We start from the raw sequence: 15,474 nt of genomic DNA on the forward strand, positions 1-15,474 counted from the left end.
GTCCAGAATTCTACTGGAGACGGTGTAAAGGATCTAGAAATAAAACCAGAGAGAAAGAAGCTGGTTTATAATATGCCGCTGGTGTGTTCCAGACATACAATGACGTTGAGTAGTAGATTCAGGATGGACAAAAGGGATTCCCCCCCCCCAAAGAGCAATTAAATTGTGGAATTTGCTGCCGGAGGGGGGAGGGATGGCCACAGGCACAGAGGGCTTTAAAAGGGGATTAGACAGAGGCATGGAGGAGGAGGTGGATCAGTGGCTGCTGACCCCCGCGTTCAGAGGAACTACGCCTCTGAATCCCAGAACCGGGAGGGGAAGGCCTCGGCCTCTGTGTCCTGTTGTTGGACCTCCAGAGGAACTGGCTGGCCTCTGTGCGAGACAGGATGTTGGACTACATGGACCACCAGTCCAATCCAGCAGGACTCTTCTGATGTTCTTACTATACTGGGATAGTAAAGGTAAAGGTTCCCTTGCTCGAAAGCCAGTCGAATCCGACTCTAGGGTTGCGGTGCTCATCTCCGTTTCAAAGCTGAAGAGCCAGCGCTGTCCGAAGACGCTTCTGTGGTCATGTGGCCGGCATGACTAAACACCAAGGCGCATGGAACGCTGTTCCCTTCCCACCAAAGTGGTACCTATTTATCTACTTGCAATTTCTTGCTTTCGAACTGCTAGGTTGGCAGGAGCTGGAACTAGAGACGGGAGCTCACTCCGTCATGCGGCACACTTGGGTCTCAAACTGCTGAACTACTGACCTTCCACAGCCTGCAGTTCAGTGTCTTAACCACTTGAGCCACCGCAGCTCCTTACTATATATACTAGGATAAGGTTTACCTATTGAACCCCCACATTTAGAGGGAATCAACCTCTGAAGACCAGGGAGAAACACACCACCCTGAGCCCATTAGAAAGGAGGGCGATATGGAAGCTTAATAAAATAAAATAAATAAATAATAGACGTTAGGGGAAGGCCTCGGCCTCTGTGTCCTGTTGTTGGCCCTCCAGAGGAACTGGCTGGCCACCAAGGCTCCCTCTAAGCTGTGGAGTCTTCTGAGCAAAAATCCTACTTTGTGAGCTCCTGGCATTAAAGTTGTGAGCGAGCGATTGGACTGCTGCAAAAATTAGTCTGCTATGGGGCCGTCCTTCCTGAGCAAAGACAAAAATGTGTGAGCTGGAGGCTAAAAAACTCTGAGCTAGCTCACACTAAGCTTAGAGGGAACACTGCTGGCCACTGTGTGAGACAGGACGCTTGACTAGGTGGACCCTCACTGGTCTGATCCAGCAGGGCTCTCCTGATCTTCTTATGAAGGCCTCGGCCTCTGTGCCTGCTGTTGGCCCTCCAGAGGAACTGGCTGGCCCCCGGGTGAGACAGGAGGCTGGACTCGGTGGACCTTCAGTGGTCCGATCCAGCAGGGCTCTTCTGATGTCCTTACAAGCCCACTCAGCTTGGCTGGCCTCAGTCCTCACCTGGGCACCTTGCAGGGGTGGGATATCCAGGCGGGTCATCACCGTGTTCTTCCCAATCACCAGGGCCTTGTGCAACACTTCGATGGCCAGCTGAGCCACGCGTACCGTGTAGAAGTTGTTGTTTGTGACATTCAGCATATTCTAGACAGAAAGAGAACATAAGAACATAAGAGGCGCCAATGTTGGATCAGGCCAAAGGCCCATCCAGCCCAATACTCTGTGTCACACAGTGGCCAGAAATACCAGGTGCCATCAGGAGGTCCACCAGTGGGGCCAGGACACTAGAAGCCCTCCCACTGTTGACCCCCCCTCCCAAGCACCAAGAAGACAGAGCATCCCTTGCCCCAGAGCCCCTATCTATCCCTTGTGGCTCATAGCCACTGATGGACCTCTGCTCCATAGGCTTATCTAATTCCCTTTTGAAGCCGTCCATGCTTGTAGCTGCCACCACTTCCTGTGGCAGTGAATTCCATGGGTTCATCACTCTTTGGGTGAAGAAGTACTTCCTTTTATCCGTTCTAACCCGACCGCTCAGCAGTTTCATGGAGTGCCCACAAGGAGATCTTGTATTGTGAGAAAGGGAGAAAAGTACCTCTTTCTCTACCTGCTCGTTCCCATGCATAATCTTATATACCTCAATCATGTCACCCCTCAGTCGTCGTTTCTCCAAGCTAAAGAGCCCTAAGCGCCTCAACCTTTCCTCATAGGTTAAGAGAGGCAGTGGCCAGGCAACGCCAGTCGGGACGCGGGGGGTGGGGGGCTTAAACACAAGCGACGTTTAGTCCAGCAGCGTCAGGGCTCATGTCGTTACATGCACGGAGCGTGCGTCTGTTAGGCAAAAAGTACCTGGAAATCTTGGCAAGGAAGGTGGTGGCAGAATCTGCCTGAGGATCTTCTTCGGACCTTTCCACCCTCTCCTCTGTCAGCTATGCTGCCATAATGGTTGGGGGTGGGATGCTTGCTCGCCCTGTGTACCAAGTACCGCTGCATTTCCTTCTTTGCTTCTGTAACGCTTGCTTATCTATGGCCTTGTAGGTGGTGTGTAGTAGGAACCGTGGGAGCGCTTTCGGTCCCCAGCTTTGGCTCTGACGGTCTGGGGCTCCTCCTCCCACGCGCGGGAATGTGGCTAATTGGCCTAAGGAAGGTGTGTGTGTGTATACGAATACCCTATATCCCATTATGCTTTATTCTTAACAGTGAATTTGTTACTGCATCTATAGCTCTGCAATAAAGTGTAACCTTTCTGATAAGCGTATACTCAGTTGTTGGCTGTGGAGTCTGACACCCTCCCCCTGCCTTTGAAACCAGCAAGAACTGGATCCACTTGAATGCCCGACCTGGCCCAGAGCACTAAACTGGCACGGTCTGGATTCTCTGTACAACAATGGGAGGGACACCCTCTCAGTGCCAGCGTGGCACTTGCCCTAATCCAACTTCTACAGCTTGGCAATTGCATTGGCCTAAGAGACCGGGAAGGGGGGGGGTTGCTTCTCTGTTCCCCCCGGGCAAGTCAGAGGCCCACTGAACCTGAGAAACTTTGATCACAGAAAAACAGCTTCTGACTGTCAATTTCACTCCTGTTCTGTGTTTTTTTTTAAAAAAAAAGCAAACTTTTTTTGACGAAAAAGCTGGAGTGTCTTGCTGAATGGAAGACTCATTCCAGCGGGTTTTGTGCCCCCGTTTCGAACAACTTTGTGTGCACAACTGTGTGCATGGGGCTACTGTACCAAACAAGCCAATTAAGAAGTTGTAAGAATGGTCCCAGGCCAAGAGGCTGGTGTGCGCATCTTAGGTGCCCCCACTCAACAAAACACATAGAACACGGCAGTAATGCCGGGCCCAGACAGGCTCAAGCACTCCAAAACCTGCTCCACAGACTCTATGGGGCTTTGGGGGGATGTGAGAAAGGGGTGGCTGTGACTTCCGGTTTCGACACTCGCTATGGTGGTCGCTATCTCCCGGACCTCTGGGAGACGATCGCCAGAACCTGTGGCAAGGAGGGGGTGTGATCGTCCGCATCCCCCATGGAGTCCTGGGAATGGGCTCCAAGCCATGGGGCGCTAGAAAGCTTCCCCTCCGGCAACCTTGCCGGTGAGGGGGGGCATTCATGCCCTGAAAGTCCTGCTACGGAGTTTCCTGATGCAACTAGAAGCACACACCGGATCAAGCACCGGGTGATCAAGCGATTTTGTACTTAAAGTGAATTGAAAACGTGATGCCATTGACCTGTGAGTCAAGTTAAAGCGAGAACATTTAAAAAAGCCGAAAGCCGCCCCAAGGGAAGCAGGGGGGGGGGGACTCTCCTCCGAGAAGATAAACATAAGCGAACTTTACTGTTTAAGCAGGGGGCGGGATTGAGACGCGAAAAAGACTGAAATAAAGGACTTTTAAGAACTTACCAAGCGTATTGGAGAACTTTAAAGACTGTGATAACTTTTGTTGAAAAGTAAACAATTACAGTTACTTGGGGACTTTGTTTTCTGATTGTCCAGGACAGCATGAACAGTTAGGCTGTAGGCAGGTCAGCTAAGGCCACTGGAAGTAGGATTGGGGGGGAGGGGAGGAAAATGCCTGGTGCCCTAAAGAGCTGCAAGGCCAAAAATCCTTTGTAGAGCCAAGATTAGGGGCCTTGGTGCCTCACCTCGTATACAAAGGCCAAAACAAAGGGGCCTTTGACTCAAGTTTAGGGGGGGGAACCCTACTGTATTAATTTATGTCTGAAACTGGGGTACAGTCCTAACAGCACATCATCTGCATTTTTAATTAATGCATAACAGTTTGAGTAAGGGCAGGGCTATTTTTGGGCAGGAACGCACAGAAACGGAGTTCCGGCTGGCTCCTGAGTTGGCCACGCCCAGCAGGAACTCATTAGCATAATAGGCCACACCCAATAGCAGAAACTCATTAGGATTGGCTACATTAGGGGTGTGTAGCCTAACATGCAAAGGAGTTCCTGCTACAAAAAAAGCCCTGGGTTTTGACAACAAACAAGGTAAACAGAATAAGAAGGGAAAGGTGGGTGTGGCTGGATGACCACACTTCTGGTAACATGGGCGTGTGGCCTAATGTGCTAATGAGCGGTGCTGTCAGGGTGTGGCCTAATATGCTAATGAGTTTTGCTGTTGTGTGTGGCCTATTATGCTAATGAGTTCCTGCTGGGCTTTTTCTACAAAAAGAGCCCTGAGTTAGGGTAATAGCTCAATATTCTAGAAGGCTTTGGCAATCTTTATATTGTGCCTCCAATGGAAGCCTTTTGGAATTTAAGGAGGCTTGGTCTAGTTCATTCCAATGGCTTTTCTTAGTGAACTTACCATGGAAACAGCTAGATTTAAAAGAGAGATGAGGATTGTCCCCCTCGTTACAAAAGCTAGTTATTTAATCTTACAAAATGTCTGATTAGGAGAGCTACTAGATACTGTCTGTGTAGAGGGGGTTTACCGCTGAACTATTTCATTACCTGTTTCCACAGATAAAGTATAAAGATCTAAGAAGCTCAATTCCTTGCGAACAGAGCAAGTCTACTGGTCAGCCTTGCAAAAAGCAAAACAAAACAAACAAAACATTGATTTGGAAATCCCTTTGCAAACAAAGATAACTTTACTGTACATGGAGTCAACTGCAAAACGCAGCATTTGGCAATTCTAGTCACGCTGTTATGAATTATGATCCGGACAAACCTGTGTGCATTGTGAGCTCTATACACTCTGTCCTAGTAGCAAGCAACTCTCTCTCGAGTCGCCAGTCACAAGGTCCATTTTAAAACTCCCCACATCAAGCAGTAAGAGAATAAGATGCACACGAATAAGATACGGAGGCACTCTGTGGGAACACGGTGTGTAACCCCACTCGAAGGCCCCTTCTTGGGTCCCGCAGTGCTTTAGAATCCCAAGTGCCGCTAAAAGCCCATGCGACAGTCACAGAGCGGCGGAGAGGGCGGCCCAGAGAGCGCCTGTGTGGACAAGGCAGCCAACTCTCTGGCCAGCCGGACATGCAAGGGGTGGGGCCATGTGCTCATCAGCTCAGCTGGGACAGAGCCAAGGGTCCCAGTTCTCCCCTGTCTCATCTACTTGGGGATGCCTTGGCCACCTGCTTGTCTGTTCTGGAGATCAAGGTGTAAGCTGGAGCCAAGACTCAGCTGCTGCAACCCATCTAGAAGGCACAGGCCCGGCCCTGCAGCATGAAAAGCACTGAGGAGAAGGAGGCTAAAGGATATTCCCTTTGAAGTGAGACAACGGAGAAAGAAGTACAAAGAGCTCGTGCTTTTTCTTCAGACAAATTCAATTGGATATAAATGGCTATTTCCAGAAGGCGTCACTTTCAAGATTAAGGACAAAAAAGAAAAGATTGACTCTGTTCCGAAAGCTCAAGAATTCCTAAGGGCTCAGTTGGGAAGACCAGAGGACGGGAAAAAAGAAGAGGACAGCAAGTCTAGTGGCGAGCTAGACTCGGGTTCTTCCGGAGAGGACTCTGTCAGAACAAGGGACAGCAGCCTCAAAAAGTCCTTATAAGTTGCGGAAGAGATGGGGAAAGGAGAAGTAAAGGCTGAAGGACTCTGAATTGTGCCTTTGTGAACTTTGAAACGGGATGATCGGGGGTACTGTTTGTAGACAGTTTAAATTTAAGCTTAAAAGAAAAGTATTAACTTTAAATGCTTGACTCAGTTTATAATGTTATAAATGATGGGAAGATTGAATGTAACTAAGCTAGTTGGAGGATCTCCCCTCTTGGGATTTTAGTTAGTAGTGGGTTCTTTCTTTATCCCTTAAATGTAGTTTTCCCTCCCCCTTTTCTGTTGTAGTTTTTGTAGTGATATAAAAAAAACTAAAAAAAAACCCTCCAGGGGCTTTAGAAAACAGCAACAAAAAGAGCGCTCTGGCCAACACTCTGGACACCTTGAAATTAGAAAGGTTTCTGGCACACACAGAGAGATGTTTCCCTGGCACCTCTGAGCTCTGGCGACTCTGTCCACTTGCGCAGGCCCTCCCCCGTTTAAAGAGACACACGCTCAGCCCTTTCTCCTCGCACCCTCCTGCCAGCCACTCACGGTCATGTTGAGGATGATGGCGTAAGAGGAATTGTCGAAGGAGACGGCAGAGGCACGGAGCCCTGCTGGGACCACGGCAATGGAGCGCGGGAACAGGAAGTACATCATGAGACACGTCATCAGCAGGCACACGGCTACCGTGATGGTGACGTACAGCTTCCTGCAAAAACCCGCAGCAGGCAGGCAGGCAGATCAGTGGGAGCAGACGCCCCTGAAGGAGACCCCCTCCACCCCTCTATCCATGACAGGCCGGAGCCAGGGAGGTGGGGGGGGCAGAGCAGAGGGGCGAGGGAAAGAGGGAAGGGAGCCGGGGAACAGCCCCTGCCACTTACGTCCGTCTGGGCTTCAGCCGCTGGTCCCCGTATGGAATGAGGGCCACAAGCTGCTCCTCTTGCTCTGGGGAAAGGGGGAGAGAGTCAGGGAGGGGCCCGCGAAGGCCGGAGCAGGACGAGCTCCTGAAACATTCTGGCCACGGGTCCGCTGTTCTCGACTGCTAGGGCCCCGGAAGACCTCCCGGGCAGGTATGCAGAAGCGCTAACCCTGCAGGGAAGGGCTAGAGCAGCTGGAGGCTTTTATGCCGGCTGCTTCCAAACACCCACAAAGGAACCTGACAAGTGTTGGGCCGACCTGTGCGAATCCAGAATGGCAAATTAGGGGCCATTAGGACTGGCCGTCCCAATCCAAAGTGGCTCACGAAACCACCGAGGAACGCTCTGGACAACAGGCAATCGCCCTGAGACACTCCCTGCCAGAGGAAGAGGCAAACGAACATAAGAGGAACAAAACGAGGCTATTCCAACCGTGACAGGAAGCTACCTGCTGCAGCGGATAAGAATGCCGCCTCAGCATGCCAGGAGAGAATGCCTCTGCCCCCCGGGGGCAGGGGACGGGTGTTTCCAGCATGCCCGGCTTGTGAACTGCCCCTAAAGCGCGGGGGGGGGGGCTTGGCCAACAGACAGGGTGGGGCCTCAGGTCTGAGCAGCAGGACAAGATGTTCCCTGTTGTGAGCCACCACGGCAGAGAGGTACCAAAGCAAGGCTGGGAGGCGGCACCTACCTCGGGGAATGCGCCCGGTGCCCTGGCAGGTCGGGCAGGTGACGGAGCCTCGGCTGGCGATGCTGGCACCAGGCACACCGGAGGCATCCGCCGCCTCTCCGGCATTGATGCTGGCGTAGCAGGACTTTTCCTTCGCCGCGCCCGGGCCCTTCGGCACGATCGGCTGACCTTCTTCTTCTGCGTCCTTCCAGGCAAGCAGCTTCCGGAACCACGATGGGGATTCATCCATTGCTTGGAGGGACCGTCCCGCTGCTGCGAGGAGCAAAACGTGGGCAGGCATCAGGCAGAGGGGCTCACGGGCAACAGAGGGCTGAAATCCCAGCCAGCCACAAGTCCTGGGGCTTGTGCCATGGATTACAGGCCCTGTTCCCCAGGGGCCTAACCCGTCCCCTGGTTTCTGGCTCCCTGTCACCAGGACCTTTTCTCCTCCTCCCCTTGGTGCCACCCATTTCTGTGAAGCACTCGCCTTCTTGGACCTCCTGGCACCTACCTCCTCTGTCTTTGGCCACACACACAGCAACAGGACACAAGCCCGGAGGCTACTTCTGAAAACATGGCTTGCTGTTCGGGGTGCGCACATCCACGCATCAGGTTCTTGTCCCTAGCCAAACAGGTTTGTGCGCTGCTTCTTACTTACTGAAATGATGCTACTCATCTAACCTATAGGTTTTTGAGTAGTGGCACATTAGAAGCCACATAAACCAAGGTAAGCCGTCATCTTAAAATAATTTTCTATGCACTGTAATGTAGGGAGAGAAAAACTGCCAACAGCCAAAGGAACCGCTGAATCCACCCCACCCAAAAGTCTCCCCAATTCTTCTCTCACTGATACACCTACTATCCCACCTAAAGTAAAGGTTTCCCTTGATCGAAAGCCAGTCGCATCTGACTCTAGGGTTGCGGTGCTCATCTCCGTTTCCAAGCCGAAGAGCCAGCGCTGTCCGAAGACATTTCCGCGGTCATGTGGCCGGCATGACTAAACACCAAGGTGCACGGAACGTTGTTCCCTTCCCACCGAAGTGGTACCTATTGATCTACTTGCAATTTCTTGCTTTCGAACTGCTAGGTTGGCAGGAGCTAGAACTAGAGATGGGAGCTCACCCCGTCATGCGGCACACTCGGGTCTCGAACTGCTGAATTACCCACCTTCCACAGCCTGCAGTTCAGCGTCTTAACCACTTGAGCCACCGCAGCTCCTACTATCCCACCTAGTGAGGGAATAACCCACAAATCTCTCACATTTGAGAAAAATGGACATTTCAGTAAACAGTGTGCCAGAGTGTTATCCATTTCCCCAACGGCACATAAGCACAGACTCTCTGAACAGGACACGTTCTTATCACAGCCATTCATTACTTGCAATGGTATAGAATTCAACTTAGCAAGTATAAAAGGTCTCCTATACTGGAGCACAGTCAACTGCTTAATATTCAGTGGGAGACTCATGGAATAGGACAATCCTAAATAAGTGGAGGGGGCCGTGGTGGCTTAGAGGTTAAGACGCTGAGCTGCAGACCGGAAGGTCGGTAGTTCGTCAGTTCGAGACCCGAGTGTGCCACATGACGGAGTGAGCTCCTGCCTCTGGCCCCAGCTCCTGCCAATCTAGCAGTTCGAAAGCAAGAAATTGCAAGGAGATAAATAGGGACGGCTTCGGTGGGAAAGGTAATAGTGTTCCATGCGCCTCGGCGTTTAGTCACGCCGGCCATAGGACCATGGAAACATCTTCGGACAGCGCTGGCTGTTCGGCTTGGAAACGGAGATGAGCACTGCAATCCTAGAGTCGGGCTCAACTGGCTTTCAAGCAAGGGAAACCTTTACTAAATAAGTGGAAGAGCTAACCCAACGTGCTCTAAAACGAGAGTTTAGAAAATCCAAATCATATAGACGTTCCAAAATTACCTTCCTAGCGCTCTCCAAGCCCATCAAGTCTAATTTCAGGATTTGAATTCCCAACATAGAAAACCTAGTTTCTATCAGTTGTTTCCAAGAGCTTATATAAGAGTCCTTTCTTAACAACAAAAGGCAACCGTTATTTTCCGAAACAGATACAGTCTTCAACCACATCCTAAGGGCAGCTGCCCAGACTCAGGCTTCAAGGGAATGAACACCAACTTCTGATCTCAGAATAGTCCCTGCTACAGACCTAGGGAGTCCAGTAAGACTATGGGGGGGAAAATTATCAATGAATGGTCCAGTGTTTCTTGACAAGCTTCTATTCAGACTGGCGCACCATATAGAAACTAGGTGACTACCCTGGAATTTGATCCAGGCAGGCAGCTGTGTTGGTCTGAAGCAACAGAACAAAGGTTCGAGTCCAGCGGCACCTTTAAAACCAACCAAGTTGAATTCTGGGTATTAGCTGTTGGTCTTAAAGGTGCCACTGGACTCAAACTTTATTCTATACCTTGGCATTAAATACTGCCACTGCAGCAGGAAGATATTGCCTGCCAGAAGGAGGAGGAGATTGGATTTATACCCCGCCCTTTACCCGAAGGTGTCTCACAGCGGCGTACAAACTCTTTTCCCTCCCCCTCCCCACAACAGACACCCCGTGAGGTGGGTGGGGCTGAGAGAGCTCTGAGAGAGCTGTGATTGACCCAAGGACACCCAGCCGGCTTCACGTGGAGCCGTGGGGAATCAAATACGGTTCTCCAGATTAGAGTCCGCCGCTCGTAACCACTACACCAAACTGGCAATCGCTCCTGGAGAAAAAGGATCTGCGAAACACACAGAGTTTACTCTAGTAATCATACTGTTGAGTTTTGAAAATGAAAAATTGGTATTTAGCAGAGATAAAATAGCTTAGCAGTGCCAGAGTAAAATAATTCAGACTCAGAGTCCATGTGTGTTTAAAATAGAAAGTTTTTACTACATTCTAGCATGGGGAAGGGTAACTGGGATGAAAATAACAACGGAGCTAATCTCGTACATCCTTACACTACAAAAGACAAGACTAGAAGAGGGTTATTTGGCTTCTCTTTCTTTCTCCTTGAGAACAGCAAACAAGGACGGGAAGAGGAGCCATAAAATGCTAAAACACTTTGACACTTTACTCCCACTGAAACTCCTAGATCAGGGAGGATTTTCCCAGGGCTTGTAGTTCTAAAACATCATAGGCCACATGAAACACATGTGACTTCCTGTGACAACACAAACAAACATTTAACCCCAGATACACTGAGTGTAATTTTAACTTGTACTACCCAACACATACAAAAAGGACAGCGCCACCTGTCTCCAACCTATCATCAACCTGACCGTGAACCTTGCAAGAAATACACACTTTGATTTGTTTTAGTCTGGAAAGGGGCTGCGGCTCAGTGGTAGAGCATCTGCTTGGCGTGCAGAAGGCCCCAGGTTCTACCCTTGGCATCCCCAGTTAAAACGATCGGGTGGCAGGTGATGCAAAACACCTCAGCCTGAGACCCTGGAGCAGCACAGCCAGCCTCAGTAGACAATACTGATTTTGGTAGACCGGGGGTGGGTGGGTGTCTGATTCAGCATTAGGCAGCTTCATATGTCCATACTTTCCAAACACCACTGTGCAAATACATAATGGAAGCATAAAAATCACCTTACTTTCAGGTAGCTCTGCCATGGTGTTTTCCCCTGACTCTGGAATGTGTAATGCTCTGCAGCTGTTTCTCGCTTCTGCCTCTCTTATCTAGCCGTTGGCCTTGAGCTTTGGCTGGAAGCCTCTACTGTCTCCCGCTCACCTCTGAACCATTAACCAGTTCGCCGCGCTCCACATTGGCTGCGGTCACATGGAGCATTAGCCATGCTACAGAGACGGAAGATAGGCGGATTTTCCGGGCGCGATCACACTGCAACATTTGGGAAGCGTAGAGCTCCCATGGCTAACCCAAGGCTTCACGCCGAAGATGCGCAGTAAAAAACCAGTACCTCCAAGGTACTAGTTTCCGGAAACCGCGGGGCAAGGGCGGCGTCTGATCACGTTTCCGGTGGTAGCTCGTGGCATCCGGTGCCCGCTCATGTCCCGTCGCGAAAAGGATTTTCCCCCCAAGTCTCCACGGGATGTGCAGAAGCACCCAACGGCGCATGGGAACACTTGGGTTAAAAAGAACCCCACAACCCCCTCCGAGCCGCTTCTTTGCCGCGCTGCAGGAGTGAGGTATGATCGGCACCTCCCCCCCAACCACGGGACGTCGGTGGGACCGTTTGATCCTGCTGCCGCGCAGTAGTTCGTTCCGGGGCAAACAGCCACGCCTCCCCCCGCAATATCCGGCCCGTGTGACCGGGGCCATTAATTGCTTACTGGCTCCTAGGTGTCAGGGGGTGTTGTATGAACCCACTATAATTACTATAGCCATTTTGCATGCCTCATTCCTGACTCAAAGAGTCTAAGATGACTTCACCTTGCTCTGATCAATAAAGCTGAATCTAAGGACCTGCCGTTGATGCTGAGTTATTGAAGCACCTGACACTTATACTAGAAACCCAGTAGTTTGCCAAGCATATCTACATGCCTCCAGGCACCATCCTAAACCCACCAAACAATCCATTGTCTACAGCCAAGTGTTATGCTACAGCTGCACCTGTTCCTAATCTCTAATCTGGGAGAACCAGGTTTGATTCCCCACTCCTCCACTTGCACCTGCTGGATGACCTTGGGCAAGCCATAGTTTTGTCAGAGCTGTCCTTGAAAGGGCAGTTCTCTAAAGGGTTCTCTCAGCTCCACTGTCAGCGAGCTGCCATTTCCTTGGGACAAGTCTCGTCCCTTTCTCATCCCCGCCCCCTCCCTCACTCCTGTAGTTGTTGTTCTTTTCATGTTGGGCATCTGTAACTGCCAAGGTTCTCCAGCTGGTGTGATGGGGTGTTGTGTCTTTACGCTCTGGCTTGTTTAGGTTTCCCGTGTGAACTCAACTTGTGTTTATGGAACTGGCCGTTGCTGTTCTCAGGCCGCTTCGCGCCTTTTCTAATCTGTAACCTAACGAGGGAAATGAGCTCATTGGTTTAAACCTTGTTTGAAGTTCCTTTAATACACCTTCCCTGGGTATTGTAGTTATTCCTAACAATCTCTGTATGTTCATGATCAACCATGCTTTGGAAATAAATCTTGCTTCTTTTTGAACGTGGATCTATTCTCCTGATTTGGGATCTAACACCCACCTACCTCGCAGGCAGTGTTCCCTCTAAACTGAGTTAGTGTGAGCTAGCTCAAAGTTTTTTAGCCTCCAGATCACAGATTTTTGTTTTAGCTCAGGAAGAATGGCTCCAGAGCAAACTGATTTATGCAGCAGCCAAATCACTCGCTCACAAATTTAATGCCAGTGGCTCACAAAGTAGATTTTTTGCTCACAAGACTCCACAGCTTAGAAGCAACAATGCTCACAGGGTGTCTGTTGTTGGGAGGGGAAGGGAAAGGAGTATGCAATCCGCTCTGAAACTCCGAGTGAAGGGTGGGGTATAAATCCAATCTCTTCTTCTCTTCTTCCAGTCCCTCAGATAGAAGATTGTCACCTGCAAGATCTACAACAGACATTCTTGCAATTACAATACCCACCTGATGTAGTAAGGAAACAGATCAACAAAGCCCGAATGATACCAAGGGATAACCTGCCACAAAGACAGGCCCAAACAAAACAACAGTACACCACTGGTGGTCACATACAGCTCACAGCTCAAATCGGATCAAGACATCATTAATGACCTACGATCTATGCTAGACAATGATACTGTTCTCTCACAGGCATTGGGAGGCAAACCTTTTCTAGGCAGCCTCCTAACCCAGTTCTCAACCACAACAATACCCTTCTTAACATGGATACAGACTCTGGGACCATGGCCTGCAACAAAGCAGATGCCAACTCTGTCCCCACATCCACTCTGACAACCAGACCGAACACCACCAGCCACACCATCTCAGGTTCATCCCCTTCTTCACCTTCCACCATTATATGCGCCATCAAATGTCAGAAATGCCCTTCCAGTTTCTACACTGGACAAATAGGTCAGTCCCTATACAAAAGAACAAATCCAACATTAAAAAACACAACGCTCAAAAACTAGTGGGAGAAGATTTTAATCTTCCAGGTCCTTCTACGGTGGACCTAAAAGAGGCAGTGCCCAAACAAAGACATTTCAAGGGGAAATTATAAGAGGAGATTGCTGAACTTGAGTTCATTCACAAATTCAGAACAGCAGAGTTCCCTTCGGGCAGAACGGGGATAAGGGATTCTTCTGTCACTATGGATGCTAATTTCCCCTCAGCCCCAATCAAGCTGATTCCAATATGCAGGGTTACCTTCACATCATCCCTCCCACCTTCTGACTACGCCAAAAGGACGGAGGCCTCTGTTTCTGCAGATGTCTGATGACAGTCGCTTTGACTCTTGAAAGCTTCTACCCTGAAACTCTGGTTGGTCTCGAAGGGCTGTCTTACCGCATCGGAGACCAGAACTGTACCCACCTGATAGAGAGCGAGGCAGGGTCACTCCCAGAACGTCCCACCAAGGCCAGGCATCAGAAGGAAATGGCGGAGAGAGACGTACCAATTCCACCACACGGGTCTCCTTCCAACCAGCATCGCGCATTCACAGGTCCAAGTCTGTGCACTGCATTCAAGGCCCTGTAAGGCAGGAAAATGAGGAAATGGTAGAGGAGGGGGGGAGGTGTTGGGTATTACAAGTTGAAAACACTCAGTATATCTGGGGTGAAATGTTTATGTTACTCACAGGAAGTCACATGTTTCTCATGTAACCAATGTTCTTTAGATGTAGGAAGCCCGGGAATTTTCTCCCTGATCTAGGAATTTGATTGGGACTAAAGTGTCAAGGTGTATTACCATTTTATGGCTTCTTTTCCCATTATCTCTCTTCTAGTTTTGTCTTTGTAGTGTAAGGATGTAGCCGATTATGCTCTGTTGTTATTTTCATCCTAGTTACCATGCTAGAATTTAGCAAAAACTTTATATTTTAATCACACATGGACTCTCAGTCAGAATTATCTTACTCTGGCTCTGCTGGACTATCTCATCTCTGCTAAATACCATTTTTTCAATATCTCACAATCACCCAACAGGAAGGGATGTGATCCGCAGAGTAAGAGGAAGTGCTGCTTGGCTGCTCTCTCTCCCCCTCCCCCCCCTTCTTAGGCTCGTATCCGGAGCTCTTGCGCTTCAACTCCACGTCCAGGGCAACAGGGGAGGGGAAACGCCCCTCACCACTCTGATGTGTTCACAACCTTTCAATTTAGGAGGATCCAGGTGGGAGCAGCCTCGCTGGTCTGAAAGCAGCGGAACAAAGTTCGAGTCCAGCCTGGCACCTTGAAGGCCAACCCAGTTTTATTCTGGGCATAGGTAAAGGTTCCCTTGCTCGAAAGCCAGTGGAGTCCGACTCTGAGGTTGCGGTGCTCATCTCCGTTTCCAAGCCGAAGAGCCAGCGCTGTCCGAAGACGTCTCCGTGGTCATGTGGCCAGCATGACTAAACGCCGAGGCGCACGGAACGCTCCAGAGCAAACTAATTTATGCAGCAGCCAAATAGCTTGCTCACAACTTTAATGCCAGGAGCTCACAAAGTAGGATTTTTGCTCACAAGACTGCACAGCTTAGAGGGAACATTGCTTCCAGGCGCTCCCGAGCGCAAGCTGTGTCCAAATCTAGAAGGCTGACAATGCAGGGGGCTCTCCTTCAGCAAGGCTGGGTAGAGACAGTGCCGGATTTACACCTAAGATAAATAAGCTACAGCTTAGGGCCTTCGCAATCTGCTGGGGCCCCGAATAAAAACACAATATAAAAAATGATTTCAGAAATTACAAAGGCGTATATATTGTAATTTTTTCTGAGACCAGCTGATGTAATTTAAAACAGTAGGGGGCCTCTGGGTTTTGTATAGCTTAGGGCCTCAGCAAGTCTAAACCCGGCCCTGGGTAGAGACAAGGGGGGGGCG

At 50.0% G+C, this 15,474-nt stretch overlaps 1 protein-coding gene across 1 annotated transcript in view; it reads right to left on the reverse strand.

The window, feature by feature from the left end:
• Positions 1–14,132, reverse strand: part of TMEM106A (transmembrane protein 106A) — a 17,936-nt gene extending 3,804 nt beyond the window's left edge. The window contains exons 1-6 of the mRNA XM_015422773.1: positions 13,998–14,132; positions 7,568–7,819; positions 6,844–6,907; positions 6,512–6,671; positions 1,468–1,608; positions 1–33 (exon numbers count right to left, since the gene is read on the reverse strand). The exon at positions 1–33 is cut by the window's left edge and continues 1 nt beyond it. Of these exons, the coding sequence (XP_015278259.1) occupies positions 1–33; positions 1,468–1,608; positions 6,512–6,671; positions 6,844–6,907; positions 7,568–7,819; positions 13,998–14,121 (774 nt within the window). The 5' untranslated portion in view covers positions 14,122–14,132. The remainder of the gene's footprint in view (positions 34–1,467; positions 1,609–6,511; positions 6,672–6,843; positions 6,908–7,567; positions 7,820–13,997) is intronic.
• Positions 14,133–15,474: the final 1,342 nt, after the last annotated feature.

Source organism: Gekko japonicus, unplaced genomic scaffold (assembly GCF_001447785.1).
Source record: "Gekko japonicus isolate JY-2015 unplaced genomic scaffold, Gekko_japonicus_V1.1 scaffold3422, whole genome shotgun sequence".
In the NCBI taxonomy this organism is placed as follows: domain Eukaryota; kingdom Metazoa; phylum Chordata; class Lepidosauria; order Squamata; family Gekkonidae; genus Gekko; species Gekko japonicus.